This window comes from Stigmatopora argus, chromosome 17 (genome assembly GCF_051989625.1).
Source record: "Stigmatopora argus isolate UIUO_Sarg chromosome 17, RoL_Sarg_1.0, whole genome shotgun sequence".
Classification (NCBI taxonomy): Eukaryota; Metazoa; Chordata; class Actinopteri; order Syngnathiformes; family Syngnathidae; genus Stigmatopora; species Stigmatopora argus.
This window is the reverse complement of record NC_135403.1, coordinates 11,396,601-11,411,844: the sequence shown is the minus strand read 5'-3', so window position 1 is coordinate 11,411,844 and position 15,244 is coordinate 11,396,601. Positions and strand designations below refer to the sequence as shown.

At 44.6% G+C, this 15,244-nt stretch overlaps 3 protein-coding genes across 4 annotated transcripts in view; all 3 read left to right on the top strand.

Moving 5' to 3' along the window:
* The window catches only part of rpl21 (ribosomal protein L21), a 66,125-nt gene that overhangs the window by 40,117 nt on the left and 10,764 nt on the right, over positions 1 to 15,244 (top strand). The gene's annotated exons all lie outside the window — the stretch shown is intronic.
* On the top strand, positions 607 to 6,856 carry cdk8 (cyclin dependent kinase 8). The gene is made up of 13 exons (XM_077623720.1): positions 607 to 1,261; positions 2,312 to 2,387; positions 2,565 to 2,675; positions 3,157 to 3,297; positions 3,648 to 3,705; positions 3,779 to 3,910; positions 3,969 to 4,112; positions 4,738 to 4,807; positions 4,896 to 4,968; positions 5,036 to 5,133; positions 5,214 to 5,292; positions 5,381 to 5,539; positions 5,610 to 6,856. The coding sequence occupies exons 1-13, from the start codon at positions 1,134 to 1,136 to the stop codon at positions 5,733 to 5,735; spliced, it is 1,395 nt and encodes a 464-aa protein (XP_077479846.1). The 5' UTR covers positions 607 to 1,133; the 3' UTR covers positions 5,736 to 6,856.
* Positions 7,372 to 14,754, top strand: wasf3b (WASP family member 3b). 2 transcript variants are annotated; one of them, XM_077624487.1, is made up of 10 exons: positions 7,372 to 7,506; positions 8,415 to 8,486; positions 10,493 to 10,633; positions 11,111 to 11,245; positions 11,436 to 11,589; positions 11,671 to 11,788; positions 11,863 to 12,044; positions 12,154 to 12,453; positions 12,557 to 12,837; positions 13,460 to 14,754. In XM_077624487.1, exons 3-10 carry the CDS (start codon positions 10,501 to 10,503, stop codon positions 13,615 to 13,617), a joined length of 1,461 nt encoding a protein of 486 aa, XP_077480613.1. In that variant the 5' UTR covers positions 7,372 to 7,506; positions 8,415 to 8,486; positions 10,493 to 10,500; the 3' UTR covers positions 13,618 to 14,754. The 2 variants fall into 2 exon arrangements, with proteins under 2 accessions (XP_077480613.1, XP_077480614.1); XM_077624488.1 differs by lacking the exon at positions 7,372 to 7,506 and adding an exon at positions 7,581 to 7,875.

Here is a 15,244-nt window from a genome sequence, read left to right as displayed (position 1 = left end):
TTTACCCTTATTGGGGTTTTCTTAAGTCTATTATTTTAAAATGAATTCATTTTATGATTCTATATGACGAATATTCTTGAAAAGTATTGTTTTAAATAACGACGGATCATTGCTTTAATGTTTCTTTTCATGTATTATAAATGAAAATATTTTTTTTATTTTACAATCTCAATACATTTAAGACTTAAGATGAAAAGAGCCAAACGCTCAGGTTCTACTTTAAGAAATAAAAAGAGGAGCTAGTGGAAAAACTGGGTGATCGGTAAACAGCGAAAAATAATTCTCGTCGTTTCCCCATTTTTAGTAACATTAATTGTATTTTTTTACTATAAAGGTGACACGAAGTGAAAAAGTACCTATTTTTGTGGAAGATTTGTGAAACATGATTTTGATATCAAAATCGCAACATAAGAGGGTGTTACGCTTATTACAGCTCGTGTGAAAACAAACTAAACTAATGTTCTCAGGTTATGACAACGAAAAGCTTGTAAAAACAATACATTTCGCGAATCCATTGAAAATTAATTATCGATAGTTGTGATTTTAATTTTAATGGCTTAATCTTGGTGCTAAATAGGTTGACATGCACACATCCACGACGATGCGTAACTCGTTGTTTTTGTCAAATATCAAATAAGCACACCCAAGCTGAACAATTTTCAAAAAAATGATTTTAATATTATTACTTTTTGAACACCGTGTCTTATTTTCTGTTTTGTTTTCTTTGCTTCCTCTACTTTCTCTGCTGCAGGGAGCTGTCGCTGTCATTTACGACACTTTACGACAGTGCCCCCCGTGAATACGACGTCGTTACCGAGTAAAGTGCGTCTCTTTGGAGCAGATACCGGCTGAGGGAAACGCAGCATCAAGAGAAAGGAATATACTTTGACGCTCGCTTCCCCGCCCGGACTACCTGAGCTCCACACTTCCCCGCCGGTGCACCGCGAGCTCTCGGTTAACTTGGTGCGGACGCTGGGCTGAGGGAAGAAAGGGCCACGCCGGGGAAGGAAACTAGCTGAATTACCAAACCGAGCTCAACGGGAGTAGCCTAGTTGCCTCCCGAAACGACGCTTTAAAAAACGAAGAAGAAAGGGAACGACGCGTTCGAGGCCCCTAAACAGAAGTGGGAAAAAATGGACTATGATTTCAAAGTGAAGCTGACCGGCGAACGAGAACGTGTCGAGGACCTGTTTGAGTATGAAGGATGCAAAGTGGGCAGAGGCACCTACGGTCATGTTTTCAAGGCGAAGAGAAAAGATGGGTGAGTACAGAAAGGATTGTGGGTAAGCGAGGCCTCCGTGTGTGTCGACCCTGTTTATTGACGACTTCTTTCTGGCTCAGAAATTGCTGTCGTATGGTGTGTTTTTTAAAACTCAAGAACATGCACTACATATTGTTAAAAAAAATACTCAAATGGGTGTCACACAGAAAATTAGGAGCACATTTTGTACACTTTTGCACCTGCTTCATCGAATTTTAACCGTTCCCAAGTGACTTCTACATACTTTAACTCATTGGCTGCCATTGAGTTCATATGTGAAAAGTTGACACTGCTGAGCCAATGGCAGGTGCACTTTTCAGTTACCATGACAACGATTTAAACGTTCAGCTAATTCGATTTAATTATTCAACTAAACAAAATCAACCTCCCTTAATTTTACACTCTCAGGTCGGTAAACACAGTCATATACGGGCAACAAAAGAAAATGTTACCTATTCACACACGTAATAATGTTTTAATCAATTTACTCGAATTAGCTGATGGAAAGAAAAGAGGGAAAAAAAGAACACCAGATCAACTTCACTGTGCTCCCTGAGTATTTAAATGTACATTTGGGTGTAATGGCATGTAACATTTTGTCTTCATCTGCATCCGAATCAGCATGCCATCTATAAAAGTGCATCAAACTGGGAGTGATTCAGCAGTCTGAGGCATTCAGACTTGTCGTAAGGCACAAATGGGCACTAAAAAAGCCTTTTAAAGATGTTTGCGTTGGCTTTGGGAGGGCTCCCATTTATGAGGGGCAAGGCACAACGCACGGTTTTATGCGGGACGAGGGGAGGCGGCGGGCCAATTCATTCAAGTGAGGATTCTGTCCCGCCGTTCTTGTTTTGTCCCCCGCCAGCTGCTAGACAGGCCTCGTCCTCTATTGTAGCCAGCTTCAAAAGGTGAGCTTGATTCCACAAATCTGGAGGTAATGCTAGTCATCCCGACACCCCACTCTTATACCAGCTGCCAATTGACACCCCCCTTTCCCCACCCTCACCCCTTAACGGTGGCGTGGTCGCTCAGCGTCTCATGTTTTCATAGGAAGGACGACAAGGACTACGCCCTCAAACAGATTGAAGGCACCGGCATTTCCATGTCAGCCTGCAGAGAAATTGCGGTAAGGGTTGTTTGTTTTGGTTGTTATTATTGTGTTCACAACAGGACGCCATTCCTAAGTAGGGCTGCTACAAATCATCTTTGTGATAGGTCAATTACCTGCCGATCAATTACAATTGCTTTTATCAAGCAATACATGAATGAGAATATTTTATTTATTTATTTATTTATTTTACAGCTGCTGCGAGAACTGAAGCACCCCAACGTCATCTCGCTGCAGAAGGTTTTCCTGTCGCACGCCGACCGCAAAGTGTGGCTGCTCTTCGACTATGCCGAACACGACCTCTGGGTAAGGACGCGATTGACGGGCACAGACTTCCAATCCATTTGGACATGTGGGCTGGACCATTTTAGATAAACTTAGATAGACTTTTTAATAAATGGATTAAAAGCCCTGAATATTCAGTTTTTTAGAGATCTAAAACAATGTTTATTTTAGCTTTTTAAATATATTTTTAGATTTTCCAAAATGATTTTTGAACTAAAAACACAGAAAAAATGGATTAAAAAATTACAATTATTGATTTAACAGGGGGAAAATCGGGAAATTTAATATACATCTATACTCTTCATTTTAATTTGATCCTAAAACAGAAAGTCGGCACTCATGATTTACTTTCCCGGGCCACACAAAATGATGCGGTGGGCCAGATTTGGCCCCCGGGCCGCCACTTTGACACATGTGGGCTAGGGCTTGCAGAGAATGACCCTAAAGAGATTGCTGCAGCGAAGCTAGCTGACTCTTGTGTGTTTTTTTTGTCTCGCTACAGCACATCATTAAGTTCCACAGAGCGTCCAAGGCCAACAAAAAACCACTTCAGCTTCCAAGGGGGATGGTCAAGTCTCTGCTTTACCAGATCCTGGACGGCATCCATTACCTTCACGCAAACTGGGTCCTTCACAGAGACCTTGTAAGCCGGTTGCAAGGGGGAAGGGGATATTTTGGGCGAGCAAAAAAAGAAAAGAAAAAACAAGGCAGAGCGCAAGCATCACTTTCCTCTGCTTTCATTTAGTCACGCTTTTTAAATAACTCAAGTCTTTTCAGTGTGGTATTTTGTTTGGAGTCAATACATTGAATTTCTGCACTGTACTGTACAAATGGGATCATGTTGCCCTGTTCTTAAAATAACCCCAAACAACTAGGCTAATCTTGTCAAGGGATTTACATGAAACCCTTTCATCTGAGGCTGTTGTGTTTTCCTTTGTCCGCCAGAGGGCGATGATGTGAAGCTATTATTAATTGTTGCGTTTCTCTCCTCAGAAACCTGCAAATATTTTAGTGATGGGGGAAGGGCCAGAAAGGGGGAGAGTAAAGATAGGTATGTATGCATTTTTAATAGGAAATTATTTGGGCTGTTTGTTAATTAATTGGTGGTTTTGCCTTTGGTACAGCTGACATGGGTTTTGCCCGTCTCTTCAATTCACCGCTGAAGCCTTTAGCCGATCTCGACCCGGTGGTCGTTACGTTCTGGTACAGAGCACCCGAATTGCTGCTGGGGGCCCGGCACTACACCAAAGCCATCGGTGAGTTTCTCAACGTCCCCTCGACGGCGTTCTCTGAACGCGACTTGTTCTCTCGCAGACATTTGGGCGATTGGCTGCATTTTCGCCGAGCTCCTGACGTCCGAGCCCATATTTCACTGTCGCCAAGAGGACATCAAGACCAGTAACCCCTACCATCACGATCAGCTGGACCGCATCTTTAATGTCATGGGTTTCCCAGCTGGTGAGAGGCCACCTGACAATTTTTTTATTTATTTTTTCATTCGTAGTAAGGCTCCTGCAATTAATTTTCTACCGTATTCCATTTTTCTTGGAGTAGTATAGATATAATATTGTCAATAGTGCATTTTTTTTACTCTATCCCTATCCCATTTTCCCAATATAAGACAACACACAAAAAAATAGGATTTGCTCACTTACTCCTTTTATTGGCACTAATGTGCATTGAGCAGACAAGTCTCAAACAGAGAAGAGTCTATGTGAGGGCAACATTTGCGCCTATTTTTTCCACTTCAGTGGATCAGCCTGCCTGTTCTTGTTTTGTAATCCTTCAGTGAAGAATGAAGAATTTAGTTTTCCTTTTGAAGGGGAAGCAAAAAGTATTTGTTTCAAAATGTACACCCGGTTTCTGAATTTCACGACGCCACGAGCAATGATTACCCGACCTGAATCCGATTGAACACGCTGTTCTCACGCTGAAGACAAAAGTCTCATATTGGCGGAATCTTGCCGACTTTTGTATGGCTATTTGATTAGTTTTGAAATAGTAATCCAGTCTGTACAAGATAACCAAGAATGGGAGGGGGTGGGAAACGTGACGTGCTGTAATCCTTCCTTCATCTTGACAGATAAAGACTGGGAGGACATCAAAAAAATGCCCGAGCACTCCACGCTGATGAAAGACTTTAGGAGGAATACGTAAGTCCGCCGAGCCGGCCGGCGCGTTCGTCAACGTCTCCTCACAACATTTTAATGCGGTCCCTTTTGCCCCTTCCTGCCTTTGCAGATACACAAACTGCAGCCTTATAAAGTACATGGAGAAACACAAAGTCAAGCCAGACAGCAAAGCGTTCCATTTGGTAAGCAGAAACGCACACGGATATTCACGCAAGGATCTCGGGTAACATTTAAAAATGTGATTGACAGCTGCAAAAGCTGCTAACCATGGACCCAATCAGGAGAATCACTTCAGAGCAGGCCATGCAGGATCCCTACTTTTTAGAAGAACCCCTGCCCACGTCCGAGTACGTTTCTAGATTGTACCAAATGTCCACCCAAAGCATGAAAAATGTTTTATTTTTATATTTTTTATTTTTGTCTCCAGCGTATTTGCAGGATGTCAAATTCCTTACCCGAAGAGGGAATTCCTGACGGAGGAGGAGCCCGAGGACAAGGCAGACAAAGTAAGACATTTATATTTCATATATAACCCTAAATATTTCCTTTGAAGGATGCCGAAAAATCAAACAAATTGTTATTGTTTACCCGCAGAAAAACCAGCAACAGCAACAGGGAAACAACCACACAAACGGCGCGGGGCACACCGGCAACCCCGACAACAGCCACGCCCAAGGCCCGCCTCTGAAAAAAGTGCGCGTGGTCCCGCCCACCACTACCTCAGGTGGCCTCATCATGCCCTCAGACTACCAGGTAGCCGTTCACCAATGGCTCAAAATGTCCCAAATCTGCCAAAGTTGACATTTTAAATGTCCTCCCCCAGCGCTCCAATCCACACGCTGCCTACCAGAACCCTGGACCAAGCACATCACTGCCCCAAAGCAGCATGGGATACTCCTCTACCTCCCAACAGCCTCCGCAGTACTCCCACCAGACCCACCGCTACTGACACACCCACACGTCACCACACGCGTGCGCCCCCCACCACCCATCGTCGCCCTCATTACGCCTGCCTGAAAGAATGTACTGAGGGACGTGGGGCGCCCTCTTCTGCTGCAGTCCCCCCCACTTGTGAAGATATACAAGCAAACAGCATAGCACTGCTAGCAAAAAAAATGACATGTGACGAACACAAGGACGGACGAGTTAACGATTCCGCCCACCAAACCGCCACCCGCCCGGTCTTCACATTTCCCCCGCCTACGTGCCCACCCCAGCCGGTAGCCCCGTCACTGACAAAGCCGGGGACGAGACTGAAAAGCTGCTATTTGACTGCCAGCGTCAACAGATTCCACGTCCGTCTGTCCTCTCGTTTATCTCGTCTTTTTTCCCGTGTGGCCCCGCCCCCTCCGACCCAGCGGCGGACTGAACTTAGGACGCTGGGAGGACGGCAAAGACCACACAACTATGGTGATTATTTTTGTGTGCGTTTTTGTTGTTCATAAAGGACAAAGAAAAAGTGACGTCATGATCGGAGTAGTTTTTAAATGTAATGGGTTTTTTTAAATGTGCTAAAGCAAGACCAGCCCAATATGTGCAGTGAATGTAAAGTCTACACACCCCGTTAAAATGCAAGGTTTTGTGGTCTAAATCTATACAACTCAATTGAGGGAAAAGAACAAAACTCGAGACAAGTAAAAAGTAGCTAATATGTTTAATTATTCATTGTACACAGCCGAATATTCCCAGCCTGAACATATTTTTCCACTTTGGAAATATACGCAGATCTTTGTAACACGAGGCTACCAAACAAAAATACTAATCGTTCAGTTCTTACTACAGATTCATGAGGAATTTCATGTCTTTGTGATGTCACACTGTTGCGCTTTAATCACTCCACTAATGTGTTTCTTTGTGTATTTAATTGGTCATATAATAATATATCTCACAAACACCTGATATGTAAACATTGGTGGCAGCTCATGACTTTACATCCACTATACATTGGCCGTGGGCCTTTACAGATAAATACAACTAATCACATGGAGGAAGGCAGATGGAAATGGATTGTACTGTATCGTATTGAAATATTTTACAAGTATCCTGACAATAAAAGTGGCGGCAGAATTACTTGGGGTTATGTAAAATGTCAGTGTAACAACTGAGTCCTGCTGATCCATAGCTTCGAGCTACATGTCACATTTAATAACAGTAATTTTTAATGTTTGGCAGTCCATCTTCTGGCTGTAAAATCTAATAAATATATTTTTTAAAAGGGACACGATGGCCCTTGGATTCCCCCCAAAAAATCTGTCCCTGATAAATGTCATAACAAACCTGTTTTAGAACACCTGGCAACCTTACCAACATAATCCCCTCAATTGATTCTCTTCCTTAATCTATGACACAATCTGATCATCAACCTTTTTATTAAATTGGCATCCAATCTTACTATATTTACTTTTAACTATAATTTAGTTATAATAAAAAAAATAAAAAAAACAACGCCCAAATATTCACCGATTACCCCACCGTGACTACTCGCTGTCATTCATTCCGTACTCCGCATTTGATTGGCTGCCACAAGTGCCCGTCATGTGTCAAAGCCTTTAATTCGAGCTTTCATTGGTCCATTGGGCGTGTCCCTGTGCTCAAAGGATTTCCCCCCGGAGTGGCCAGACAGGCTGAGGGGGGGATGTAATGTTAGGATGGCAGTGCTAATATGAGTATCTAACGGGACATGCGGACCGGCTGATTTTTTTCTACTAATTCAACACCTGGTGAGGGCTTTATTATCATTTACTGAAAAAAACTAGACTCTCTCCTCATTATAACTCTGAAACGTGAATGAATATTCCCACATAATTGTATTTTTAACTCAGGAGTCCAACCATTTGGACTAAGCTAGCTAACCGAGTGGTCATTCCTAGTAGTCGTGTTAGCTAAAACCTGCTTTAAAATAATGGTATATTTCTCGTTTGGCGACCATACCACGAGTGTAATTTAGCACCTATTTGCGTCTGGGGGAAACGGGCGGTGTAAACGCCCAGAACGACGGCGTCCGGCGTGGACTTTTACAGGCGGTGTTGGATGGAGGGGTGCCTCCGATGAACAGATGTGGGTCAGCCCATCAGATACGGGAAGCGCCGGTGCGGAACACTGATTGATCGTGGTTGCCATTATTGTGTGCGATGTGCGTGTGCGTGTGTATATGTGGGCGCGTGCGTGTGGGGTATCTTTAAGAGAGGAGAAAGTACTGAAAGGATCAAATGGGAATGACAAGGCATGATGCTCATGTGACTGCATTGCAAAACAGTAATGCTAGTATAGTAAGCAGTCATAACATTGGCCCTTATGTAAGTCTTTTTTCTACAAATTCACTTGTAGCAAACTATTTTTTGCAACAGGGTATATGAATGTGAAAATTGGTGTTTTAAGTGGTTTCTGGAATATTCCACTAGAAAGTTAGCAAAATATTGTCCACTGTCACACAGTTTGTTGACATGTTATATTGAGGTAACAAATTTAATGTTATGTAGTAGTAGTGGTGTCACATTGGTGTGCGTTCGTTAAGTACAATAGGAATACTCAAATGTCTGAAATGTTTCAGGAACAAAATGTCAAAATCATCAACATTGCAGTGAAATGCTAATAAGGTTGTAAAATATGTACCTAATGTTTGTTTTAGGTTGTTCCGGAGCCCTTCGTTTGAATCAAATCGGCAGACTGTGACATCGGGAATTTTGTGTCGTCCAAAAAGGTCAGTATTATATCATGTTTTCATAAAATTATTGCTTTAGACCCCTACAAGAGGTTTAATTTTGTTAAACTGATTTAACTTGCTCTCCAGAACTATGTACTAAAGTCGATATGCCTGCACCATGTTGAAAATTAAAGCAAAATTCTTCCAGTTTGGTTTGAAGTAGCCATGTATTTTTCATAAGCATCACCCAGTTACTATACTACAACTATTACTACTACCACAAAACTCAATTGTGGCAGCGATGAATATTTAACGACAGGTACAAGTGCCGCAGAAGGAATGACATCACGCATGTAGCAGAGTGGCAGTGACGCAATCCCAGTTGCATTATTTACCAGGTCAAAACGCACGCTCGCAAACGCCTGAAGTGCCGGCTCATGAATTAGCAAGTGCTCCGCCCTCGCTTCACATCTGGGGCCAAGTCGGCCATTTTGGAGCATGAGTGCTAACTCCTGGGTCACAAAAACGGCATTATTTTTAATGCTGTAATCTGATTCAATGTGATTCTCCCTCTGGTGTTCCTACTGTGGCCACCAGGCGGCGGTATTTAAAGTTTGTTAAAAAATGTACATCGATATTTCATTGCTATTTCATTCATTTTAATGAATAGAACAGTCATTTTTTTATCTGCATTCAACAAATGTCCTGCTAGACATGAATAAACAGTCTAACCCTCCTAGCTGGGCTTCACAGGAAGAGGAAGCTAGTGAGAAAATTACTAAAAGGGGTTCAGAGGATGCATGGGAGAGCTAGCGCGGTTGCCGTGTGAACGCAGCGCCATTGTCCCGGGAATCTTTTCAACGCGGCTTCCCCCGAGGACCCTATTTCAACCCTTCCCCCACCCGCCCACCACCGCCCCCTTACTTGAACAACATAAACACACAAATGTCACCCATCACTTTCCACTCACACACATTAATTTCAGCGCTATTCCACTTTCCTGTCAAGCAAAGTAGGTCTGACCCCTTGACCCCTACTTTGTTTAGAAATATTTTTATGATACATTAATTCTAGATCAATTTGACATAGGACAATGTTTTACACATGCTTTAATTTCAAGTCGGGCCCAAAAGCGAACAATCGATAGTAGCACGCCTTCGTCAATTTCAAACAGCGTCCTGTTTATGAGCAAGCTAGCTCAATGATCGTTTTAGCAGATTTTGAGCTAAAAGTAGACATTCAGGTGAAGTGGCAAAGTCAGTCTTTTGTTCTCCACAACAGACAGAACGGTATTGTCCAGGGTTTGGACGGGAAGCGGAGAGGTGACACAGGAAACAGGAATTGGGCCGAGGCCGCCAAAATAGGAAGGGAGGCGCTGATGAGATAGCATGATGTAGTGCCATGTTTTTTTGTTGTTGTTTTTTTCCCCACTTCGCGGACGCCCGGAGGAACGCGGCATCCACATTTGAGAGCGTCGACGTCGGTTTTCTACGCGTTCGTGTCAGGGTTCCAGCTTGGCCGCTGCTGACGGGCAGGGCCGGGATTAGCCGGCACGCCGCGTCTTGCTAGGGTTAATGCTTTAATCCTCGCCGCCGGTGGCCGCGGTAGGCCTTCGAGGGAGGGTCGGCCATCGCCGTCATCATCCAAAACGTTGGATTTAGTGGTCGCTCTACACTGCTGATCATTAGAGAGATTTGGAGAGTTCATTGAATTAGGGACAGCTGCACCCTGTCAAATTCTTTCCACTGGGATAATGCCACCTAGCGGTGTTTTGTGGTATTGTCGAATTGAATAAAGTTCTTGATTTAGTGGTTGTGTGATATTTTGCAGTGGCATTTAGTAGATAATGTTTTCATTTTATAGCTCTTTTTATAATGTATTTTTTCTAATATATGCTGGAATTTAATTAGAATTTTTTTAAAGTATATTTTTATTTCATTGTCTTATCTTCTAATAATTTTGCCCAAATATTTTTCATATTATTTGCCACTATTTTTACACTTTTGTCATCCATGTTTTTTGTCAGTCCATTTCAAGCATTTTTACGTGTCTTTTTTTTGCAGTCGCCGCCATGCCGCTGGTCAAGAGGAACATCGATCCGCGCCACCTTTGCCGCGGGGAGCTCCCCGAGGGCATCGGCAGCGAGCTGGAGTGCGTCATGAACAACACGCTGGCCGCCATCATCCGCCAGCTCAGCAGCCTCAGTAAGACACACGCCGACTTAGGCTGGCAAAGCTCTGACAGCTGCGTGTGTGCGTGTGTGTGTGTGCTCTTTTTAATTGACCCACCGTCAGCTCAGCAGAGACATTGACCCTTTATATCCGTTGAGTTTTTTTCCTCTTTACAGCAGCGTGGGTTAACTTTCATTTTAAGCGCTCACACACACACACACACACACACACACACACGTTCCCCGCATAAAACACCCAGAGGTCAGAGTTGAAAGGGCTCAAAGCGCCGCATCCGGGATTTTTCCTTCCGCGGAATATTTTGTCCCCGAGCTCATCCTGTCAGCGGGGGGGCCTGCAAATACCCCCCTCCCCCTGCTTGGTATTTCCACTCTAAGCTTTCCATAAGCTATACTTGCATTAAAAATGTTTATTTGGTTCGGGGTGCTTGGTTTAGCTCGCAAACGGAGATATGGCGTCTTTTCGTGGGTTTGAATTTTGTGTTGTGACCAGGCAAACACGCAGAGGACATATTTGGCGAGCTGTTCAACGAGGCCAACACCTTCTACCTGCGCGCCAACTCTCTCCAGGACCGCATCGACCGGCTGTCCGTCAAGGTCACGCAGCTAGACTCCACCGTGGAAGAAGGTGAGGCGTCTCCTCCTTCCAGAATTTACTTTATTTTCTCTTAAGTGGACAGTAGGGATGGACAAACGTGCTCAAAGATTACGTTTGAGTTTCAAAAGACACAATAAATTGTGTCATTTTTTTAAAAATAATATAATTAAATTGTTCTGTATTTTATCTTATCTTTTATCTTATATTTTATCTCTCGAAGTTTCCTTGCAAGACATCAACATGCGCAAGGCCTTCAAGAGCTCTACCACTCAAGACCAGCAGGTGGTGTCCAAGAGCAGCGTGCCCAATCCTGTCAAGGAGATGTACAATTTGAGTGACAAGCCCCCGCCCCTCAGCATCCTCTCATCTTACAGGTTGATTTGAAGAAAAAAACAAAAACAAACATGGCTTTTATATTCATCCACAATATATTTTACCCTTTTTCCTTTGTGCAGAGATGACAAGAAGGAAGCGCTCAAATTCTACACCGACCCGTCTTACTTCTTCGACCTGTGGAAAGAAAAGATGCTGCAGGACACCGAAGACAAGCGGAAAGAGAAGAGGAAGCAAAAGGTCTCAAAATCGTCATCGCTCGTCGTAGTTTGAGAGATGTGATTAAAAGAGCGTTTTTGTCCCCTGGGAACCAGGAACAGAAACGTTGCGTGGACGGAACGTTGCAGAGAGAGGTGAAGAAGGTCCGCAAGGCCAGGAACCGTCGGCAGGAGTGGAACATGATGGCGCTGGATAAAGAGTTGAGGCCAGACCACCGTCACACCATACACAGAGATAGGGGGGCTTCCTCTGAAGGGTCCATGTCTCCAGAGAACAGGTAAGAAAGGGGTCAAGTGTGTGTGAAAACTCTACATACCCCTAAGTGGTATATTTTTAAATCCCCTCTCAAGAATCTGTCTTAACCGTACAAATTTTGACTCTGTCAGGGCTCACGGCGTGGACCTCCACCACTACCCCAACGCGATGAATCACGCCGGCCACGCCCACACCTACTCGGGCCCGCCTCCCAGCATCCTAGCCGCCCAGATGGCGGCGGGCCACGGTCCTCGCGGCGGAGGGGACCACCACCACCACCACCCCGACGCCAGGGGCAGGATGGCGGCTTATCAGGGCGGCACGCTCGGGCGCCCTCACCACCACCAGCATCAGCAGCAAGTCCCTCTACCGCCCCCGCCCGCCGAGGCTATGAACGGCGGCTCCACGTCGCTGCCTCCACTGGACTACGGGTAACACCGAAAAACCTAGTCCCGCTCACACGAGATGTAGTTGGCATGAATGTGGCCCGCGACCCGAACCGAATTTGATTCGACAAACCTTCTTTTCTGGCAGCATGGACGGTTACGCCAACACGGGCCCTCCACCCCCGCCGCCGGCGCCGCTCATCCCCTCCGCCTTGACGGCCTTCGCCTCGCCACCCGGAGGCCCCGTGTCGCCCGGCGGCTACGCTCCGCCCCCGCCGCTCCTATACGGCGGTCCGGCCGCGCCGCCGCCACCCGGGCCCCCGCCGCCTCCCCTCCAAGGCGCGGCGCACAAAATGTCCTCGCCGGTGCCCATGGAGAGCGCCGCGGTCAACGACGCACGGAGCGACTTGTTGGCAGCCATACGCATGGGTATGTTGAAATCATAATAATAATAGTTGATGACATTTTATGATCCTTTAATCACGTGTCAAAGTGGCGGCCCGGGGGCCAAATCTGGCCCGCCGCATCATTTTGTGTGGCCCGGGAAAGTAAATCATGAGTGCCGACTTTCTGTTTTAGGATCAAATTCAAATGAAGACTATAGATGTATATTAAATTTCATTTTTTAGATTTTCCCCCTTTTAAATCAATAATTGTCATTTTTGTATTCCATTTTTTCTGTGTTTTTAGTTCAAAAATCATTTTGTAAAATCTAAAAATATATTTTAAAAAAGCTAAAATAAACATTGTTTTAGATCTATAAAAAATGAATATTCAGGGCTTTTAATCCATTTATAAATATTCTAAATATTATATCTAAAATGGTCCGGCCCACATGAAATCGAGTTGACGTTAACGCGGCCCGCGAACCAACCCGACTCTGACACCCCTGCTTTAAATCATCTCCACCTGTTATGAAATGGATAACAATAGTAATGTTTATGTACTTTTCAATATGAATTGCTGCTCTAATTAACGGAATGTAAAAAGCGTACACAACAACAACAACCAGTCACCCGTTCCCCCTTTTTTCCCGTCCGTCTACCGCTAGGCATCCAGTTGAAGAAGGTTCAAGAGCAGCAGGAGCAGCAAGCCAAGCGGGAGCCGGTGGGCAACGACGTGGCCACCATCCTGTCGCGCCGCATCGCCGTGGAATACTCGGACTCCGAAGACGACTCGGAGCTGGAGGAGAACGACTGGTCCGACTGAAACGCGCGCACCCACGCCATCCCCGTAAGAGCGGGGCTCAAACCCCGTCAAGCCCACGTAGCGTAACCCACGACCGCTTCCCGCGAGCGTCACGTCGCGCCGGGGGCTTTTCCGGCGCGGCCAGTGACCCCGCCGTACCCGTTGTAACGCCGCACTCACCCCTCACGTACCATTTGATGTATACGCCACATTTGAAAGTGTTAGATTGAACTAGAGACGTTCCTCTTGAGCTAATCCCTTCTTTTTTTTTACTCGACACGATATTATAGATCACCACGTAGAGCAGGGCTGGGCAACCTACGGCTGAGGATTTGTAGAAAATCAGGAGTTATCGCATCTGTACACTTTGGCCACTAGAGGGCGCTTATGAATCTCTTAGGATACTTGGTCCATTGTGACTTGGTCGAGGTGAGTTAGTGCAGTCTTCCAAATCCCAAATCTCTTTTTATCTTTATTTCAAGGGCTGTAAAAAAAAAATGACAAAAGAGCGCTTAACACAATACTTGAGTATTCTTGGAAATTACCTTTTGGGAGATTAACTCTTTAACTGCCAAAGCACAAAACAGCTGTTCGAATGTAAACAAAAGACAAGCGCAGCTTTTAATATTTTTATTTTCATTTTTCAAGCAACGGGCAACCAAAGGGTTAAAAATGATAGACTCGCAAACAAAGTAAAACAAAGGGCTGAATTTTTAAATCCCCCCAAAATTCCTGTGCCTTTTCAGTAAGTCTTTCTTCAGACTTTTTGCTACTCCTGATAGACCTACCCACCAAATTTCACGTTGCAGGGTACAACTATTCTCCAGGGTTGAATATTAAAATAAAAAATAGGCTCTAAAAATATACGACGTATATAAGTGAATTTATCCTCAGGCGCTTCATTTCCCAATGCAAAATATGGGAGTGGCTACGCTTTAAAAGACCTTTGGAAATGTCCTTAACGGCTCTAAAATGGCTCCACGCATACTTGTGTACCTAACCGGGGGGGAGGGAGATTGCCCAGGCCTGCTGTAGACAATGAACAGGAAGTAAATGTGCTAAAAAAATGATGGAGTGTTCAGGCTGTTTCGTGTATACGGTCCAGAGTGAGCTTTGTAACCCGGGAGAGTAATAAAAAAAAAACATGAATGGAGCACACGGCTGGCGAGTCTCCTCACTGTCGTCACGCGTACTGTACCTGGCTCTCCCCTGTTTCCATAGCGACAGCAACCTAGTTGCCACGGCGACCGGATCGAGCGCAAGATGGGGGGGCGACAAAACAGGCGTCATTTGTTTGCGTGGTTCTTTTTTTTTAATAGAAAATTAACTAACCAAAGCAATTAAAAAGTACAACTAGAACACTTTGGAAAAATAGACAGCACACACTTCACACAAATGCTTTTTTTTTTTGTCTTTTTTTTTTTTAACAGTTAAATTAGTGCATGTCGATTCTCATTTTGCAGATACTTAAATTGTGCCATCGTGATTCCCCCCCCCACAGCACCCTCGGCCCACCAAATAAACGACAATAAAGTGCATTTCACATTGAAAAACAACACATGATGCTGTTACTATGGCAACCCCCCCACCCTTAGACATTCACAAGCCCCCTTTAACCGTCGGGTTAGTTAGTTCGAACCACTTCCAG

Coding starts and splice junctions, on each gene's coding strand:
- wasf3b (XM_077624487.1), top strand. CDS start 10,501: ATGCCGCTGGTCAAGAGGAACATCGATCCGCGCCACCTTTGCCGCGGG. Junction 10,634..11,110: donor CCGCCAGCTCAGCAGCCTCA/GTAAGACACACG, acceptor TGTTGTGACCAG/GCAAACACGCAGAGGACATA. Junction 11,789..11,862: donor AAGAGAAGAGGAAGCAAAAG/GTCTCAAAATCG, acceptor CCTGGGAACCAG/GAACAGAAACGTTGCGTGGA.
- cdk8 (XM_077623720.1), top strand. CDS start 1,134: ATGGACTATGATTTCAAAGTGAAGCTGACCGGCGAACGAGAACGTGTC. Junction 3,298..3,647: donor GGGTCCTTCACAGAGACCTT/GTAAGCCGGTTG, acceptor TTCTCTCCTCAG/AAACCTGCAAATATTTTAGT. Junction 4,113..4,737: donor TGTCATGGGTTTCCCAGCTG/GTGAGAGGCCAC, acceptor TCATCTTGACAG/ATAAAGACTGGGAGGACATC.